Raw genomic sequence first — 20,118 nt, 5'->3', positions numbered from 1 at the left:
TTCACTTGTTTGTGTATAACAATTCTGAATGTTTTTCAAATGAATTCAAAATATTTTTGGCTTAAAAATTGAATATCCGCTCTTCAAACCCTCATAACTTTCCAATTTTCTTACCAAGTTTAGTTTTCTCAACCGTAATTTTTAGGGAACACTAACGCAGTTTTATTTGGTTTAAAAAATGTGCGATTTTTGTGCCTGAAAATGCTTCTTTGGCACTTAAATCCATCTCAAATTTGGCTAAAGTGTAGAATAGAAACGTGTTTTGCTCGATGTTCAAAGCGTAATAAATCTCAACTTTCTTCACCGATTTGAATTGCCTAAAAAGCTAGTTTTACAGATTATTGTGCTCGTTACAACCCAGTATACCTACCGAAATATGTTTTTGAAATAATGGAGTTTTCGACCTCAAATGCCCTGGAATTTTGTTAATAATGCCAACATTGGTATTATCTTGGTTTTGCTAAATTTTAAATTTTCAACTGAGGCCAGTATTAAGAGAAATACAAACAAATCAATTTTTCATCAAAAATCCTTCAAAGACCTTTCAGAACACATTTTGAGAAAAAAAAGACAGAAAAATGTATTTTTGACAAGTGTAGTTTTTCGAAAAAAACAACGAAAAATTTCTAAAACGGTTCAAAATAAAAAACCTATAAAAAGTCAAAAACATTCAAAAAGTGAATAATTTGGCAGGTTCTCGTAATGTTGCCAATGTCTCCCAGAATTCCCCATATTTTGTTTTATTTTATTTTATATAAATTCCACACATTGAATGAATCAGAATGTTTTTATTATAGAGAATAGAGAATAAAGATATTATCGAGCACAATAATATCTAATTTTGCAACTGAGATTTTGAGTTTAACTCTTTCATCTTTGAAAACATCTGCAATTTTACGCGACACCCTGATAATGGTAAAATTTTGAGAAAAATTCTATTTTGCTGAGAAACGGATAGAGTGGGGTAGAAAAATGTTCATTAGTTATTGGAAATAAAGAAAGGAACACAAGCAAAAACATTATACAGGGTGTTCCATTTAAAATAAGGAAGTTTGAAACAACTTCCGGTATAACCGGAAGTCGCATAATGTCACTGTTATTTCATCTGAAAAGAAAGTCTCCGAAAATATCATCCAAATTTGCAGGATTGAATGAAGTTCTCGCTATCTCTAAAAACTGAACCAGACAAGGATAAACAGCTCCTAGGAGGTGAGACAAAATGGTACAAGTACCAAAAAAAATTTTAATTTACAAAAAAACAACGCCATTTTCTAGTTCTTTTTGTACCATTCACGTAACAAAAACAGCTTTATTTCTCTACAATCGCTATAAATCAACAATCCAAAAATAATAAATAATAACCACAAATATAAAGATCGAGTCGCTTGCAGCGAAATACAGAACTATACGTTTGTATAGTATTATATTTTTAATAAACAAAACAGATTTGACTTATCCTATACATGGAGCTAAAAGTCTAATCAGAATGCGACCACTGAGCATCTGCAAATGTCGCGTCTTTATAACAGCTCCAGGCGAGCAGCTGCCACTAAAAACTATAATTTCTTTGTTCATCTGTATCGGATAATTGATAATTAAAGAAACGTAGCAGCGCTCAGTCATTTGTCATCCTGATGAGATATTTAGTTTTCGCTTTTTAATAAATTAAAATCTAAAAGCAAAGTTGTAAAGAAACCATTAGTTGCTGCAATTTTCTTTTCTTAGTCCATAGTTCTGGTAGACAACCCATTCAATATTATTTTGCTATTAGGTTCAGGTTGATTTTAATATTACCACAATGTAAAATGGCTGTCATTTGCTCTCATATTTGCTAGTAAGTTAATACGTTATTGCCAAATAGTTCGCACGGTAAAAGATTTTAACATCCACCAATCGAGTAACAGATAATACTATAATGCTTTAGATCTTTCAGCACCTTTATAATTACTAAACTAAAAATGTATTGAGATTCAAAAGACGAGTATGCAATGAGCTTATAATATTCATGATTTTCGTTCAACCCAGGTGAAAAAATGCATAAAATGTCAATTCCATATTGAGACAACCAACAACTAATTAAGTATTAAGTTGGATGATGATTAGGCTACTACTATATGTTGGCGATATCTTTTAGACATATTTAACTCAATTTGCTGGATATTTGAAAATATGACAATTAATCGACATATATRACATTAAATACTTATAACGTTAGAACAGAGTCCGATGAAAGCCTATTATTTTGTGATGACTGTCCTAAAAAATTATTTAAATATAAAGTTAAAATACGTTGTTAAATAATTCTTCATTATTTTTCTTTCCATTCTTGGACCTGGTGGTTTGGTAAGAGCACTTTTCGATTGGTACCCAATGTTTAAGCAAAAAACAACTTTTAAGAAAAAAAGAGTCTTGAAGGGACTCTGTTCTGACTCTGTACGTAAACGTTACGTAATTATAATCACAAACACAACAAATTTTCGAAATAAACAATCAAAACAGAATTAAACAACATACTAACATAAATATTCTGCTTTTACTTAATAATTTAAAAAGGTTAAAAAATGAATGTAATTAAGGATTGTAAAATACTTTACGCGATATGGCACTTAATAAACTTTCAAATTAATTAATTCTCCATAAACCATTCAAGTTTTTCTGTGTAATTTTGCATACAACATAATCCAGGAGTGAACCTGGTGGTCACAATTTTTCTCGAAAATGGCATACTTATGGTAGAACATGTCTAATGTTGCCTTTAAACGAATAACTATGCTGTTATACACAAAAAATCAATTAATTAAGAAAAAAGAGCGAGGAAAACAATAGAAAGGGTTTTCATTTTACTCAGAGAATTGATTATCAAAAATTTAAACCGAAGTATCACTGACAGAGTGATTTGTTAATGTAGGACTGAGAGGTAAATTAAAATTTGACTTGAAACTTCGAAGGTCTCTGACTCCCTAAATAAAGATAATGATTATTATATCACAAACAGTTTGAATATCGCTTGCTGATGTTAGATGTCCGAACATTCGACATTCTGTGTAAAAGTCTAGACGTAAAAACATGCTGATTACTGGTACAACACATTATGAAATACCTCGAAGACAATTTATTTGGCATAATTAAATCAACAATGCGAGTTTACAAAACGTACTTTTAAATCGCGAATTCAACAGGGCATTGAACATAAAACACAAAACATATTTTGATTGTTCAGATTGTAAATTTGTGTTTTAAGTCTTGTTATTTGAATGGTCTTTATGATGTTTCGAAAAAGTGCTCACACTCTGTATAGAATATATAAACACATAAAGTATAGGGCATTTTGGATATCAACATATAGTCATTTCAATTTTAACAAAGCTAATTTGGTTGCAGACTTGAGAACATTTAGGTAAATTCATTTATTGATACTATATTTCTATTAAATTGATTTATTTTGCAGCGTTTCGGTCATTTAAAACTAGTCCACGGAAATAATATACTGTTATTTGATTTTACGCCGTTTCGAGTTTTTCAACGATCATCAAATACACTTATCTGCATTTATATAAATTCACTAGAATTAATGTTTCAAACACCTGATACTTTTAAATGTTTAATTTATGACTATTTATTCTAAATGTTGAGCATTGAACACATTTGGCATTCGACATACGTACCTATATGGAAAGTTTGAAATTTAAATAATTCGATTTATGTCTCGACTGCTCTCCTCGTATTTTAATATATGCACGATTGGAAAAAAGAAACAGACAGTACTGTAAAAATCATATTAACGCCAATAAAAATATCGACAATGTATTTGATGATGGTTAAAGAAATCTTGATGCTTTGAAATTTTAATATAATGCAAATGTAAATCAACGATAAATATCGATCAAAAATCAAAGAACAGTTTAAAAAAATTAAGTCGTTAAGTTCAAATGTTCATAATAATTTACGCTACAGGAAGGCGCACTTAACAACAATATTCGAGTTAATTTCCCAACAAACGGATGTTTTAGGAAAACAATAATATTTAAAAAATGGTTGTTTAATTTCGATTTTTTTGCTGTTGCATAAGTCTTATTCAAACGTGACAACATTCGTGAAATTTGTTAAAAAAGATGGTCCACATCTATCAATTGTAAGTTTTTATCCTGCAGATTGTTCGTTCCTGTGTAATACTAAAGATGCTTTTCATTCGATAGAAAACAATGAAATTATTAATTCACAGCACTAATCATATGTACCAAACGTAATATAGAAAGTACGTTTCTGTTTAAGACAAGCAAGTTTAAAAATGAATGTCAGACATAAAGGAAAAACAATAAAAGTGAGGACCGAAAAAAAATTTGCATTCAAGAGACACCCCGGTTGGTACCAGATACTCCGTTTAATTGGTAAGAGTCAACTAATGAACAAAAGTCATTACGTTACCTTTGATCTTAAAATGATCTAAATTTAAGTTATTACTTGACTACCAAAACGTGTACCCGCCTTCCGAACCTCCAGCAAGAAATGTATTTTTCTTTTGGCCGAGTGCCACTTGGTGGCCTGCCATCGCAGCCAGTTGAGCAGCAGATGGAGGAACTCCGGGTGGTGGTTGAGGAATCATTTGCTGCGGTATGCCGTCGAAACGCGCACCCGCATCGTAGCCATTCTGAAACAGGTGGGGATTCTATTTGGGTCTAGAGGTAAAACTGTCCAGTTCTTTTGGAATAGAAATGTTAAAGAAGTTAAAGGGTAAATTTTATCAGATTTTTTCATACACGAAAATGAGTAGCAGTTTAACAATAGTTCAGATTCATAGCTTATAACTACTGTGCTTACCTAATGGGCTACTTAGACGTCGCTTTAACGTCCCCCGTTTTATTTTCTCTTTATCTCCTTTATGTTTCTATTAATGCTGTTCAGAAAGTATTTCTTGATTTAAAATCCGCGAAAAGTACATTATTTGTTACTGTCACTATGTTTAGAAGCAACGTTGACTCCTTTACGAATATATAAACTGATCACTTTGTTTAAAACGCAAACGCTAAAAATATACGTACACCATACTGTCGATAATGTTTAAATCATGTTACTATTTAAAACACTGGAATAGTGACTTGCGAGTTTACATTTACGCATAATAATTGGATTCTAAACATGTAGTTGTCTGTACTTTTAACATAGTTAATGGAGACAGCGGAACATCGTTCAAAAGTCGCATACGGATCTCACAAAAAAAATTTATATCATTCCAAAAACGATATTCACATGTTTATCTAAAGGATGTATTTAGAGGGATAAAACTTTGAACTGAAATAAAACTCATCTAAATCATGGTAAAGTCATGGCATTTAGGAGAATAAGAAAAGGAAGTTGTATGCCATTATAGCTTAAATATAATTTGGGGCATAAAGGTGTAATATTGCCATAAAATATAATCAGATGTTTATTTAACTTACATATTGTCTCATGAGTCAAAGTTTAATATTGAATAGTATTTGACTTGCGTCGAAAGCCACAAAAAACCCTCAAAAGAGGCCACTATTGTAAACTTACTTGGATCATAATTGTGGGTCTCAACTGTGCCGTAGGTTGCATGGCATATGAATATGCACCCAATGATGGGTAATATTGCATGGGTGCATATGTTGGGTAACCTAAGTACGTAGGATATCCAGTTGCATACATAGTACCTGGCGGATACATCTGAACCAAAAAATAACCATCAATATGCATAAATTTTGTATAAAGTGCCAATAACTATTCAGACAAACATACTGTTCAAATTAAACAAAACTTTGTTTCCGAACAAACTAGAGAATTTTGTGCATATGTACGTGACGATTCATACTATTTTTTAACGTTAAAAACAGGATTGCTAATGCCATTGAATATGTCAGAACCTTAACTTTGCAAGAAGAAGTAAGGACGAAAAAAACATATCAGAAATAAAAACTTTTTCGGTTATACCCGCGATATGAAACGTTTTTCATAAATCATCAAAGAACATGAACACTTTGACACACTAATAAAATTAGCACAGGGATTCTAGAAACAATGAAAAAGGGCGATGAGGTTAATGATTATGCCTAACACTTACATGTTGCCCCACAATTGCTGGATGCGTCAGAGTCTGATCATACGTAGGGGGTGGCCCTTGAGGATAGATCTGTGTTTGGCCTGGGATAACGTAGGGTGAACCGGGCATTCCAGCCATAACTGAAAATAATTCCAATAACTGAAGCATAATGAGTTAGGCAGCAAACATATTTTTAAGTCAAATTATGGAAAGACAAAAAATTCCATCAAAATATCAGCATGAGGAAACTAATTAGTAATCGAAAACATGGAATCCGACGAAATGGAAACAAAATTTATCTGCCATATATTTTAATTAATTTAGTTACTTTTTAAAACAGAAGTACACTCTCATCTTTATATTTATACAAAGCTTAGTTGAACTTACTTATAGCGTTGTGCTTTTGCAGCGTTTGTGGATAGTCCATAATATGTGGCAATTAAGTTATGCACTAATAAAGAAATTACAATAATTACCGAGGTTTAATATAACATATAATCATAATCCGCATTAGATTAGATTTAGGGGTAGAATTTTCTAACATCTTGTGTTTGGAACTGGGGATTATTTTATACTGATGGACCTATAAATTCCTTACTTTCTCACATTCAAGTTTTATCACAGAACTTCTCAAATTCACTTCACAACGTCAGTTTTTATTGGTTATCACATCGTTTGGATCTCATATTACAGCTTGAGATTCAAGGAAAGTTTTTCTGGTGGAAAACGTTGATAGAACAGCAGATGCATCCCTTCTGCAAACTATAACTTGCTGCGGATCAAAATCAAAGAAAATCTGCACAAAACCCTTAAATAGTCTTCCACGATTGGTTTTAGTGCTTGTTTATGTCGCGTAGGGCTTCAGTATGACTTCAAAAATCGGCCGTTCAGTTGCATACAGACGAGTCAATTTGCTTGTGTTAAACAACGCATCGTTGAGCGATTGAGTCTCCCCAAATAACGCAAGTATTTCGTACACGTTGGACATTTAAAGGTTTGAAGAGCACAATTTTAAATCTAACCACAAATAAAGCTGACATGATGCCGCTGTTGTGTTTGATGAAAAGTAGCTAGAATTCGTTTGCTAAATGGCCAGTAAAATACTGCTTAACTGCACAGCTGAAGGTAGATTTTCGAAAGCTAATATGGTGTGTAATAAGAACTTGACGAACAATCATTGGAAGACTTGAGAGAATAATATTCCAAACTAATAGACACGACATGTATATGGAGCACTTGAAAATTAAATTTTTACTCTTTCTTCCCATTTCATGTTGAGATGCATATCAAGTATTTACTAAGCATAACCAGTTTTTCTCCAATAATTATCGAACCAAAGCCGGAGTTCATCTACCACAATACGCACTGCCTCTTACTCATTGTTGATAGTAAGTAAATACTCACCTCCATAAGGCTGAGGCGTAGGAACTGCCGGATTAGCCTGTGGCGGAGGTTGGGGAGTAAAAGATGGGGCAGATGATGGAGGTGGTACTGCACCACCGATTGCTGTAAATTGAATTTCAATCCATTTACATACAAATTGTCTAAAAGGTTGAACATCGCGACAAATCGTCTAGTTTGTGAAGATTGACTTTGCAAGTTTAACCACTAAATGAATATAAATAAACTAAGCAGTACTTGAAAGACCTCAAATTTTGCTTCTATGCAGACCCTTGAACGATTTGATAGATGATATTCAAGAAACCTATCCTTTCCCGATCAGTTGATGTAAATTAGATGTTATCGGGTTGAAAAACCGAGGCCGATTGCTAAATCTTAAGGTGTTTTCTACCTAGATATAAATACCAATCGACAAAGGCATCTAAGCCCGAAAACATTTGCTTGTTATATGTTAGGGTTAATACCTCAATTAATTCAATGCCAAATATCACTTTACCAATACGCATTGTACAAACTTAAGTTGGTTTAATCTCTAACTGTGAAAAATAGATCAAAAAATAAATGTTGAAACTTTGAACTTCAATTCATTAGAACCAAAAGAGCATAGAATATATTATTTAGTTTGTAGAAGATTAGAGTGAAGCTAACATATGGCATTGCGGTGAAATTGATGTAAATTGAAAATATGTATAAACGTTTCCGTAAAACGATGTATTATGACTGTTGCGGTCGCCTACTATTCAGTATATTTTAAACCTATCCAACTCTTCAAATTGAAAAATAAAACGAAAATATCTACAAACAATAAATAAAAACTACTTTTCAGGATCATTAAAATGAAAAAAAGTCTTATAATAACATGGACTTATTGAGTAGAAAACAAAAAAGAAGAGCAAATCTTAACATTATTCGACGCGAGTAGTATGTATGATATCTAAAATTTATTTAGTATTTCAATTATTCTCATATTTATCCTTAACTTACTCATGCAAGAAGTTTAGTTTTGCGTTGAGAAACTGAAATAATTAATTATTTTTTCAATATTCACTATTAATATATTTATCTAAGAAACGCAATAGTAAACCACGTGTTCAGAATCATGCAAAATAAAAACAAGAATATGTACATTTTAGCACATTGAGTTAGTGCCAAAATATACATTGTAGAAAAAATAAGTCAAAATCATGCATAAAATCAAGATAAATTGAATTAGCTAAGTTTTTAACAGTTTCATGTATACATCTGTATGATGAAACTTTTCCTCGAAAGTAAATAACTATTGTTGTCTTAAACAAGGCATACATGGTTAAAAACTTATGTCATGCAATTAATACAAAATTAAGTCTAAAAAAATGCTATTTAACAAAACTAATTAGTAAAAAGCAAATATAACACAATGAAACGGAAGTTTCTTCAAAAAGGGTAACCTGAAATCTGAATGCCGCGTGGGACAACTTCTTTGCTATTTTAAATCAATATACTTTTTGAATGCACCAGAATCAGCTTAACCTCTTTATGTTAGTGAATCAAATAAAATAAATAAAAATGCCGACTATCTATACACTAAATCTACAGCATGCAAATTTATTATAACATTTCTGGTGTTCAGTTAAAAGTATTGTAATTTTTAGACAAAGGGTTTAGGTTAAGGACCTGTATTGCTTTATTCGAATATCTTGATATACTAAAATAATTTCCCATGAAAAAAATACTGTAAATAATGAATACAAATGTCGAAGAGTTAACGAAACTGATATTTATTGCAGAATGTATTTTTATTTTATCAGTCATTAAAGGACTAAAAGGCAAAAGTTTTTACCTCCCAAAATTTTGAAAATTCTTGTTACAAACTCCAGAAATGTGAAATAGATAACTAAAATCTAGTGAAGATTGGCTTAAACTAGGTTATTCACATATTACAAATATTTTCATCAAATATTGTAAAGACGAAAATCCTTTAGACCTGTTGCGGATATCATAAGCTGAAAATTTACCAAATGAACTAAACATCTGAAACCTAAAATAAAAGTGATGAGGTATTATGATATCCATGATCACAAGTATAGTTCATTTGATAGATAGCACCCATGTAAAACACAGAAAAAGATATATTCTATATGAAAGTGTTTATTGAATTGTAAAATACCAAATTCACATTTTTCAAAATTCTACAACTTTATCCGTTTTAAAATTCCATTTTATTTATTTGAATTAATATACTCATAATTTTTTCTTATTTCAGATTGCGTTAGTTTGGCCTTAAAGGTGGCGTAGATAAGAGTAAAATTAAATTATATTAATTTCGTATCAAATTGTGTGTAACCAATTCGGCTATTCATACGCACATAGCAATAGGCGATCGGAAACCGAAGAATATACTAAGAAATTGCCCACAAATTATAACTTTATCTTGGGTTTTAAAAAATTTTAATCTTAAGAAGGGAAATCCGGAAGCTGAAGGTAACACACTATCCGAAAATGGATAGTGGCGAAAATATAGTCTTGGAGTGAAAATCTTAATTTGCTTTTTTGCCTATAATCAGAAAATATCCAGACAAGCAACGTGAAAATTTTAGAGTAAAATTTGTTGTGGTAAATTTTAAACTAAAATTTCGCGTTCCTAACACAGATATATCCAGAATTGCAAAAAAACATATTCAACTTTGAAAACCCCGTGCTTCCAAAACCATCAACTTTCGGATATTGTTTGCCAACTCCATTTGACTGGTGGATTCTTTAAGCTTTGTCTTTCCCATTCTTAGCAATCTTCTGTATACTGATAACGAAGCAGTTTAGAATGTTTCTTTGCAATTATCATTTGACCATGTTCAAATAATGTAAAACACTTTGTATAAGTTAACTATAAGATATTCAATAAATAATAGGTCTCATTAATGTGTATTTTGCATTTTACAATGACGTATTGCGAGTATTATTAAACGATCGAAAAAAATAGCGACGTACATGTGCTAGAGCGGAATAGCCAACATGTTTGTAGCAAACACTGGGTGGAACCCACTGAAGACACCCTACACCCACACACTACAAAAAATATGTAACTATTCCAATTATAATCGAACTTAATCTATTTTATTTCTCGATTTAATGTGATTTTCACCGCTTAAATATAATAAAGTAATAAATGTGAACGGTTAGTACATTAAGTTTAATTGAACTTTAAATAAAACTAAAAAAAAAACAGCAATAAAACCAGTTTATAAATTTAGGGTTGATACCATTAATCAGACATTCCGCACGAATCTCGAGAACAAACATCTTTGAGCTGATAGTAGTTGGAAGATCAAACGTGATTTAAAATTCTATTGTCGAGTCGTATGCAATGATAAAGACGCATTTCTTCAAATTAAACCTGAACATTTGTTCAAAAGTCGTTATATACAACCTCACATACCAACATACCTCAGGACGCTACAATTACGGTACTGAACCGACATTCTCACGTACAATAAAATAAAACAAAGGTATAAACATATAAGCCAATGTGCATGATAGAGTGGCTGTAAATATACAAAATATCGACAAATGTATATAACGGCGCGACGACGAAATTCCTCAGTTTCCTTATAAATGAATGAAAGAATCCTGGTACGTATTGAGAAGTTTAACTGTTATCTCGAAAAATATATCGAAATATATACGAATAAGCACAAAAACGCTACTTTAGTTATATATTTATTATACTTTTGTAACAGGTACAATTACCTTCAGCTTTAAAGACTTTGCTCATTTTCTTAAATATCTTAGCAATCGTTTCTCAAGTTTGAGGTATCATAAACATTTGCTCCCGAGATAAGTTCAATCACCGTGAATGTCCTACTCCATAATTGAAATAATTTGAACGATTATTAAATACAAAACGCAACACTTATTATTTAATTTGCACAACAGGACACAGTTACATATTTTTTGATTATTATCATGCAGTGAATAATAATAAATAGACCACAAAACGTCTAATTTTGGACCATTGAGAGATTTTATACATCTTCAGCTACAATAAGAATGTAATTTTTACATGTCCTATATCTGCCTACAGCTTGGCTCTTATTTCTTACAGGGCTTTTCTTCAACCTGCTAGTGTTCGGAACTTTTGAAAATGATGGTGAACCTATTCGATTTTAAGAAATCCCGAAAACATTCATGCTACAGTTTATTTTCAAGACTTTTCAATATATCATCTCAACTATCAATATTAACGCGAGGCGCAAATAGTATTGCAGAAAAAATGTCTAATCAGTTTTTGGGTGTTTTGTATGTGAGTATATTACGATGCCTCTGTAAAAATGATAATCTGTAGTCACTGGCACAAGAAATATACAAGGTGATTCAAAGCTGGGGCTATCCTAGGGAGGTGTTATTTGGCGGTGTTTTAGGAGTACAGAAAAAATTGTAAAAAAATTAATTGTTATTAAAAACTGAGAAATTTGCAAAAAAACTATATTATAAAGACGGCAATGTTTTTCAAGGAAATCTGCCTAATTAACATTACGTAAATACTTGTTGCTTCGTAATTATTAAAAACTTCGGTAATGACAATAAAATAGACAAGAATAAAACGGTACATTCAACAGGAATCGTTGAATGACGGAACGTACTTTTTCGAAATGTCTATTATTGTCCTCATAAACTCGAATTATTGTTTTGTTTGCAAATTACAAATAAACATACATTTGAGTTTTTAACTCCAAACAAGTTAGTGACTGTGTAATCACATTATTATCGCCTCTTCTCGAGCAGCTTCTCGTATTCGGTTAATTAACTCCTGCTCAATTTGTCCCGGTGTTCAGTAAGCGATTGGTTTAACGTGTCCTTGTGCCATGTTTATCTTAGATAGGTGGTAGGAATGTAGCCCTTCCTCGGTATTTATTTGGTGCCTGAGAAAGTGTCAGTTGTTGTGCAATGCTCTGAGTGCTCCTGGAACGCTCTGCTGCAATTATGTCTAATACTTGTTCACACAAAGTTCTTAACACTTTTTGGTTGAAGTTTGAAGAAGAAGAGCCTACCGCTCTGTTCTGTTTTATCGTCAACAACACTTTTCCTTAACATCAAACTGTAACATGAGATTCAACTAATCTTGTAAACACTGTAAACTGATGTGAAGTGAAGGCGAGCAGTTCTACGATAACAATCATGAAATGAGGACACATTGATATGCAGACATGTATTTATATAATTGTTGGCATGTATTTATATAAACGTAAAAATTCGGGTATGATCAGTTTACTGCATAAAATGTTCCTTAAATCCAAGTAATTTCTCTGTGACTGGTTTCCGTACTTGTTTTATAGACGCTGATCGGGTAAACATCAATGTTGCCGCATTAGTCATTTTGAAATATTTTCTTTTTCTCCTAATACACTATAGAAATGTTTCAACGACAATATCAAGACTGACGTTACATGTTTACATGCTCCGCATTGCAGCCGCTACTGCCGACTAGCTACTTGACGTCACAACTGGTCCCCGCAATGACGGCGCGTTACAATGATGATTTCATTTAATAACAAAGAACTAAAAAATGGGGTTTTTTGGCAAACTGTGGTGTTTTTAATAGTATTAAGTTACGTTTGCGAGTAATATTTTTCAAATTCAATTTTTGTGCAAGTTCCCAACTTTGTCTGCTTGATTCCGTTCAGTCCTGGGAATTCGATACAGGATGAAAAGCGCTAGCGACTTTTAGACGCAGCGTCTGACCCTGAGAATGGAAGTTCCTTCATCGGTGATTATCGCCCTCAGACGCTAGTCACGGCTACAAAAAGTCGCTCGTGTGCGTGACTTTATTTAAAATAATGAGTTTTTCAGCGTCAAAACTGTCGCGCTACAAAAGTCGCCCGTCTGCGGGTGCCTTTAGGTATTCGCCAATCCATTTCAAATGTCAAATGTTACTCGTTAAGTGTAGTTTATAACTTAGGCGCCAATGGGCGATTGAAACTTTGAATTCGCGTATAAAACAGGCATGTTAGTACGCTAATGTAGAAAACATCAATGAAATGCATTGTTGCCAAATCTATAATTCAGTTTTTTGCGAATATCTCAGTTTTTTTGCCGGCGTTATTCATTTTTACTGTTCTGCCTTCAACATCGATGCTCCAGGTTGAGTGTAGGCTTTTTTGCATTGAAAATTGCTGTTTTACGCCAAAATAATAACATCAATTAGGAAAGATTAACCATACAGTATTTTAAACGCTTAATAAAATAAAATGGCTTAACTTCGTTGTTTTACGTAGGTATATGATTTGTAAGTGAATGAAGTATTTTCAATATTCCTTTTTTCTTCAATAATAAGATGTAATTATAAATTTGCTGATCATGCATGCGTATATGTATAGGTCGCGTGTCAGCTGTCAGTTTATGAAGAAAAGTTCTGTAAGAAAAGCCACATTTGAATATTTTTGAGAAGTCATTGCGCAAATTGGAAATAGGCAAAATATAGGACAGTAATAAATTTCCAACCAAAAATCTAGTGAAGGTAAATCGTTGAGCGGGTATAACCAACAAGCATCAGCCACTGTATTAAACACATGAAAATAAATAAGTACTGTTTTTTCGATGGCAGAATCCTGGATTGGCTAGTCTGAAGGTCCTCCTCTAGTCTTGCATAAAAACCAGCCACTGCAAGTAACACGTGATAATCTGGCCCTAAATAAGAACATTAATAAAGTCCCTGTTACTATAATGCAGTAGTTCTAGTTTTGCAATGCAGGACAAGGCTATGTAAAATGAGTCAGAACATCTGGGTTACCTGGTCGAGAGAGAGATAACCCTATAATCATGTATTGATTAAAACATCCTGCATATTATTCTTATGCAATTTATAGCTCTTTTCCTTCTTTTAGAGCCCTTACTTAGCTCACAGCCTCATGACCAAGACGAAGAACTGTTCCAGATGGAAATTTGCACTTCCATCGAATTACAAGTAAAATGGAAATCGGGAGATTCCTTTCTCAATGTACTTTTAACTTTACTAGTAAAACAACTTACCTTTCTTATCACTCATCTTTAGCTGTTTCAAAACACTAACACAATACAGATTCAACAAGATTTACTAATCCAATCAAATAAAAGGCAAGTTTATAACTCTTTTAGCACTGTGTTCTAAAGAAATGAACCCCAAACTACCCAAATAAATTAGTCGGATTAGATAGCTGACCGCCCAGCAATGTTGCCAATATTATATTGATCTACAGAACATCCCCGTTTAGAATTGAAACTGCATTGACAGTTTTTAAATATACGTTTAGCGCCCTTGACGGCGGCGGGCGTGAAACTCTATTAGAATGGGAGTCATTTATCTGATATTTTATTCCTGATGATTGCATTCACTAAATTTTATCAGGCCCAAAGCTGCCAGATTACAGTTATCAGCCTAGGACATATTTCCTGGTAATAAAAGTGAACTTAAGATAATATTCTATTAAATACGTTATCAAGAAATCAGCTACAACCATTTCTTGTCAATCTAGTAATTAATTTACTGTTCGCAAAGAATTTTTGTATCTGTTATGTGCCGCAGTGTTCCCTTCACTCGGACAGATCCAACAGATCGCGCCACCTAGTGGCGCCCCGCCTCCAGTAAGCATATCAACCTAGCGCTATATACTTACCGTTCTAAAGGGTGATGTTCTGTGTATTGATCACAAATCCCGGAGGAAAGCACAGATTATACGAACTAGACACGCAACTGTGAAAGCTCTATTGCGTGTTAGCCTCTGGTGGATGCAACTCGTACTATGGCCATTGCCGGAAAACGAATTTAACAACAGTCCAAATCGGCATTACTAATAATTACCAAATCCAATTTTAAAATATATCAAACTTCATATGACTATGACTGTATGGTTACTCAACCTTAAATCGAATTTTGAAAAATTTGTAGCATGTTACAAAATAAATTGCGTCTCCTAAAGTTACCCAAGAATTCAGTTTGTGTTCACATTAAAAGAAAAAAGTACAATAAAACCTAAATACACTCTATTATTCTTTAAACTATTAAATGAATCCAAAAAAATTCTTGATTTTAACATTTAAAGAAAATCCTACATATTAAACTTTTGAAATGTTTACAAATCACCTGTTTTTTATGCATCGCTCTGTAAATTGTTCGATCAAATACAGAATCATTAAATTATACATTTCTTTTCATTTCAGCTTTTTTTCCAAATTTATTTCAGCCGCATATTGCATTTTGTATCTACTATTCAGATCATGCCTCTTTTAAACCACGCCTCATCATAATTACCTTTATTTGCGTCACACTCACAGATCACTACGGAACGTCTGCGAGTGTGGCGCAAATAACACAAAACCTCTGTGATCTGTGGCCAGACTTTATGTGGCATCCCTGCTTTTACCAGCTGGTTTCTGACGTCTCGGTTCATCTTCATTGTAATAACATAATAAACAAAATAGAAATAAAATTATGGCCGTAAATTTGCCCACCGGGCTCATCAGTCACACCAGGAGGGTACAAAGTTTGTATAAAAAAGCTATTCGCCTGCTTGAAGCATATTACGATGAACGGTGAGTAGCACCAACACATACTGTTACATAATGATCCTGTAGCCTCTCAGTTCTTATGAGTACCTATTTATATATACAGTATTATATGAACTTATACAAGTGAAACGGATTCAAGACTACAAAAAGTATTCAATATATTTTTTGGCATTTTTGAAGAAGTGTCTTATCACTTACTTCCATTATACAGGGTGATTCAAAACTGGCGTCATTCCTCTGGACGTGTTGTCTGGGGCTGTTTTAGTAGTACATAAAAAATAGGAAAAAAAAATTGTTATTAAAAACTGAGAAATTTGCAAAAAACTATATCAGAAGGATGGCAACAATGTTTTTTAAGGTATTTTGCCTAATTCACAATATGTAAAAAAACTTTCCACCTAAAAAAAATATTAAAAACTATGGTAGCCCTGGAAAAATAGAGAGTGGCAATAAAATAGATACGGATAATTATCGTATTAATTATTAGTAAATTCAACAGAATTCATTAAATGTGGAAATATACTTTTTTCCAAATGTGAAATTGTCAATTAGAATTTTTTGTTTTTTGTCATAATAAACTCGAATTGATGTGTATACAAATAAACCTACAGTTCTGTCTTTAACTCCAAACAAGTTAGTGACTGTGTAATCACCTTATTGTGCCCTCTTCTCGAGCTGCTTCTCGTATTCGGTTAATTAACTCCTGCTCAATTTGTACCGGTGTTCAGTAAGCGATTGGTTTAATGTGTACTTGTGCTCTGTTTATCCTACATACGTGGTAGGAATGTAGCTCTTCCGCGGTATTCATTTGGTACCTGTTAAAGTGTTAGTTGTTGTGCAATCCTTTCGAATACCCCTGGAAGGCTCTGCTGCAATTATCTTCAATACGCGTTCAAATAAAAAGACACAAACACTTAATTTTTGAAGTTGCATATATTTGCCTTCAAAAAGTATCAGATAATATATTCTGGACCATATACAAATTTAGCTCGTGTATTAGAACTTTCATTTCCCCTGGGACTTTTATTCTGGGTTAGTTTGATGTCCTATAACATTTTTCGTGGGTCAGAAATGTTATGGTGCTATTTGAACCTTCTCTGTCTTAGATAATGTTAGTGCTCAATAATTTGGCTTTTGAACATTTTTAATGTATTGATAATTTGTTCTCCCTAATGGAATTTCTCATTAAATTGTACATTTCAGTGATGCGTTTAGATATCGCGCAGTTCTTATGAGGAAAGAGTTCGATGATAAAAAAGATATCAAAGATATGATCACAGCATATCACTTTATTGAACTGGGGGAACAACAACTTATTGACAAACAACATTACCATCCAAGGAGGTGTAAGTGTCCTTAGGTTAAGAAGTGCATGCAAATTGCAGACATGCATAAACTGGTCTAGAACAAGCTATTGACATGATCATTTTTTTGAACTCGTAAACTGACTAGTTTTTAATAACGCAGTAAGCTACTACCAGGCTTTTTTTGTATTAACAGTTTCAATATATTTTGATAAATTTCTACGATTGGCAAAAATCACTATTGTAGCTGCTTGCTTGAGCCACCATCGTCACTACTTATGATTACGTGAATCCATGTTTGTATCAGAAAATTTGATTGAGAGCAAAATTGAACAAAAAGTTTTTATTTGATTTTATATGTTCCTTATACTAAATTTCTAACGCAATTTGATGTTATGAACTCATAATAACTGCATAAGTTGAACATTATAGCTCAGAGAAAAAAATCTATAACATTTTGCTTCTGGCACAAAAATATTAATTTTGCGATAAGAGGGCAAAATATCGTTTCAGTTCCTGATTCCCCTGGTGGTGTTGCATATCAAAGAGAAGTCATTCCTCCAGACTGGGTTGTGGACTACTGGCATCCTCTTGAAAAAGCTCAATATCCGGAATATTTTGCCAGAAGAGAGCAAAGAAAGAAGGAGTTTGTCAAGGCATGGATATCTCAATATGGCCAATCAACCGCAGGCCATCATTGATTTTAAAATAGTTATCTTGTTGATTCAGTAATATGATATAGTGCAAATATTTTTAGTGTTTATGTTTTCCTATTGATCCTTACGGCGTACTGACGTAAATAATTTAAAAAATCTCTAGATCCGGATATATTTTTTGAGATACACTGCGTGAACAAACGCTTGGGTGAAATACCATTTTGAAAATTGCCAACATTTTTTTATCGTTATATTTTAAAGTCGGTTAAAATATCGGTTGCAAGCTTTTCCGGGCTTATCGAAAGCGTCACCTAATTTATTTTAAATTTTACCTAATATTACCTCTTTAGAAATAGCAACTTCCGATATAGGCATACCACTGTATTCCGTGAATTATTATTTACGCTTTAGTTTCCTTTATGTGTAAGCGACCTATTTATAAATGCAACAAAAAATTAGCTGACTCGTAACATAGAATTTTCTCAAATTCCCGTGTAAAAAATATGTTTGTATACATTTTTTAATTTATTATATTTCGAAGACAATTTGTTCCGAGTGCTTTAGGAAAACATTCTCATGTAGAACTAATAATTAGTTAAACAATGTCTTTGACAAATTGAAAAAATATATATTTTCAAAAATATATGGCGTATTTAGTAATCGTCTAGTAGTGCCTATGGGCTGTGGCTACAAGAAACTTTTTATCGCAAAACATAGATTGCTGTTAGGTCCCAAAGCATGTAAAAGTTCTTTAAAACATTCCGATTAATTTCCGCAATATTAGTCAATTAGTTAAACGAATTTTAATTAACAGATAACATAATATGCTTTGTAATTACATATGAAGAGACTGTAAGCGTGATGTTGCCTGCAGATGGCAATCATTTTTTTGTAATTAAATCAATTTATATGATTGATTCAAACTCGATTACGGTATGAAATAAATCTTCTACAATTTTTTAACTACAAAACAGTGAATTTTACACTAAATTCACGGAACTTGTACGAAGCAATGGCGTATCGATCATTATTTGATTTAAAGAGTCAAAAAATACCACTAGTTATACTAATAATAATTTATTTTGAAGAAATAAAATATATGTGTATTTATATATGTATAACAGGTACATTTTTGCTATTCCAAAAGCACCAGAATTGTCTTGCCTTGCAACCAAAGAGAAGTTAAAGTAAATTAGGTATGCATTTTATAATTTAAAATTTAGTTCTTTGTTGTAAAATATAATCTTTTCTCTTCATTTCCATATTAGTCATTATTAGTAATATAGCTTAATTTAACTTTTCTAACGACATATTATATTTAGCCTATAGGCAAACCGTCTGGAAACCATTGAAACCTTTGAAAATATGGATAAAACTGTACAAAATTCAGGGTGATTCACGTTCAATTAGACGTCTACTGAGAAAGCGATACACGATCTTTCTGAAAATTCGTACTACGAAGTAATCGGATAGACTACGATTGAAAATATTTTCGGTGCCTGTTTTCGGCAACTATCTACAAGTTGGGTATTTTCAGTGAGACATATTGTGGCACATTTTGGTTCGTCTTATAAGTGATTAGCTTTGCTCCAGTTTTACCTAATTCAACCGGTTTCCAAAATATTAAATAATATTGAATTTAATCGCCTTAAGAAATCTCGTAATAGTTCACATTGTCTATACGTGGAACTGTTAATTGAGAAAGCCTTGCGCTGCAGCCTCACATAAACAATTATTGTAATAAATTGAACTCTTGATATTAGTGATTTTTTGATTTGTGTTACGATACAAAAATTTTTAGGCACCGGGATTAACACAATAATTTATTACAAACTTCTTTTTGGGTATTTCGCCTCAAAAATTTTTGTCTTTAAAAAAAGACAGAATTTCCTCACGTCCTTTATTACAGATTGATAAATAGTGCTCCTATTTCGCAATAAGAACGAATTATTTATTAAAAAGTAATCAAGAACTATCACCTAGAGGGTATCCTGCAACACACTTAGGCTCAAGCTGTAAGAGAAAATTCCAATTAGTAGAGAAATTAATTTGAAAAATTACCTTGACGTTTCGATAGCTATTTTCGGCTATCGTTATCAAAAGAACATAAATGAACCTAAAAAAGAGTATGTTAATAAATTGTGTAACAATAGTAGGATAATACAATATATGAAAATTCGCT

General features: G+C 32.4%; 2 protein-coding genes and 1 long non-coding RNA gene across 6 annotated transcripts; 2 read left to right on the top strand and 1 right to left on the bottom strand.

Moving 5' to 3' along the window:
• Nucleotides 1-1,267: 1,267 nt before the first annotated feature.
• LOC109540504 (DAZ-associated protein 2) lies at nt 1,268-14,650 on the bottom strand. Of its 4 annotated transcripts, none has more exons than XM_048667643.1 (5): nt 14,462-14,649; nt 14,020-14,119; nt 6,080-6,198; nt 5,536-5,685; nt 1,268-4,666 (listed from the first exon to the last, which is right to left on the bottom strand). In XM_048667643.1, the coding sequence occupies exons 3-5, from the start codon at nt 6,194-6,196 to the stop codon at nt 4,466-4,468; spliced, it is 468 nt and encodes a 155-aa protein (XP_048523600.1). In that variant the 5' UTR covers nt 6,197-6,198; nt 14,020-14,119; nt 14,462-14,649; the 3' UTR covers nt 1,268-4,465. The 4 variants fall into 4 exon arrangements, with proteins under 4 accessions (XP_048523600.1, XP_019764474.1, XP_019764475.1 ...); XM_019908915.2 differs by lacking the exon at nt 14,020-14,119 and adding an exon at nt 7,463-7,564; XM_019908916.2 differs by lacking the exon at nt 14,020-14,119 and adding an exon at nt 7,463-7,564 and having other exon boundaries at nt 1,268-4,648.
• On the top strand, nt 14,119-14,565 carry LOC125504920. The gene is made up of 2 exons (XR_007281805.1): nt 14,119-14,253; nt 14,317-14,565. It is a non-coding gene; the product is annotated as an uncharacterized LOC125504920 (long non-coding RNA).
• A 1,116-nt stretch (nt 14,651-15,766) lies between the features above and the next one.
• Nucleotides 15,767-18,030, top strand: LOC109540550 (NADH dehydrogenase [ubiquinone] 1 beta subcomplex subunit 9). Its single transcript, XM_019908979.2, has 3 exons — nt 15,767-16,000; nt 17,180-17,322; nt 17,794-18,030. Exons 1-3 carry the CDS (start codon nt 15,900-15,902, stop codon nt 17,979-17,981), a joined length of 432 nt encoding a protein of 143 aa, XP_019764538.2. The 5' UTR covers nt 15,767-15,899; the 3' UTR covers nt 17,982-18,030.
• The last annotated feature ends 2,088 nt before the right edge of the window (nt 18,031-20,118 follow it).

Source organism: Dendroctonus ponderosae, unplaced genomic scaffold (assembly GCF_020466585.1).
Source record: "Dendroctonus ponderosae isolate FM_Combo_2020 unplaced genomic scaffold, Dpon_F_20191213v2 Dpon_F_20191213_6, whole genome shotgun sequence".
NCBI classification, from domain to species: domain Eukaryota; kingdom Metazoa; phylum Arthropoda; class Insecta; order Coleoptera; family Curculionidae; genus Dendroctonus; species Dendroctonus ponderosae.
The sequence above is the reverse complement of the archived record's forward strand: the minus strand, read 5'-3'. Positions and strand labels throughout refer to the sequence as shown.

Coding starts and splice junctions, on each gene's coding strand:
- LOC109540504 (XM_019908915.2), bottom strand. Junction 5,686..6,079: donor CAGCAATTGTGGGGCAACAT/GTAAGTGTTAGG, acceptor TTTTTGGTTCAG/ATGTATCCGCCAGGTACTAT. Junction 4,667..5,535: donor GACCCACAATTATGATCCAA/GTAAGTTTACAA, acceptor AGACCCAAATAG/AATCCCCACCTGTTTCAGAA.
- LOC109540550 (XM_019908979.2), top strand. CDS start 15,900: ATGGCCGTAAATTTGCCCACCGGGCTCATCAGTCACACCAGGAGGGTA. Junction 16,001..17,179: donor GAAGCATATTACGATGAACG/GTGAGTAGCACC, acceptor TGTACATTTCAG/TGATGCGTTTAGATATCGCG. Junction 17,323..17,793: donor ACATTACCATCCAAGGAGGT/GTAAGTGTCCTT, acceptor ATATCGTTTCAG/TTCCTGATTCCCCTGGTGGT.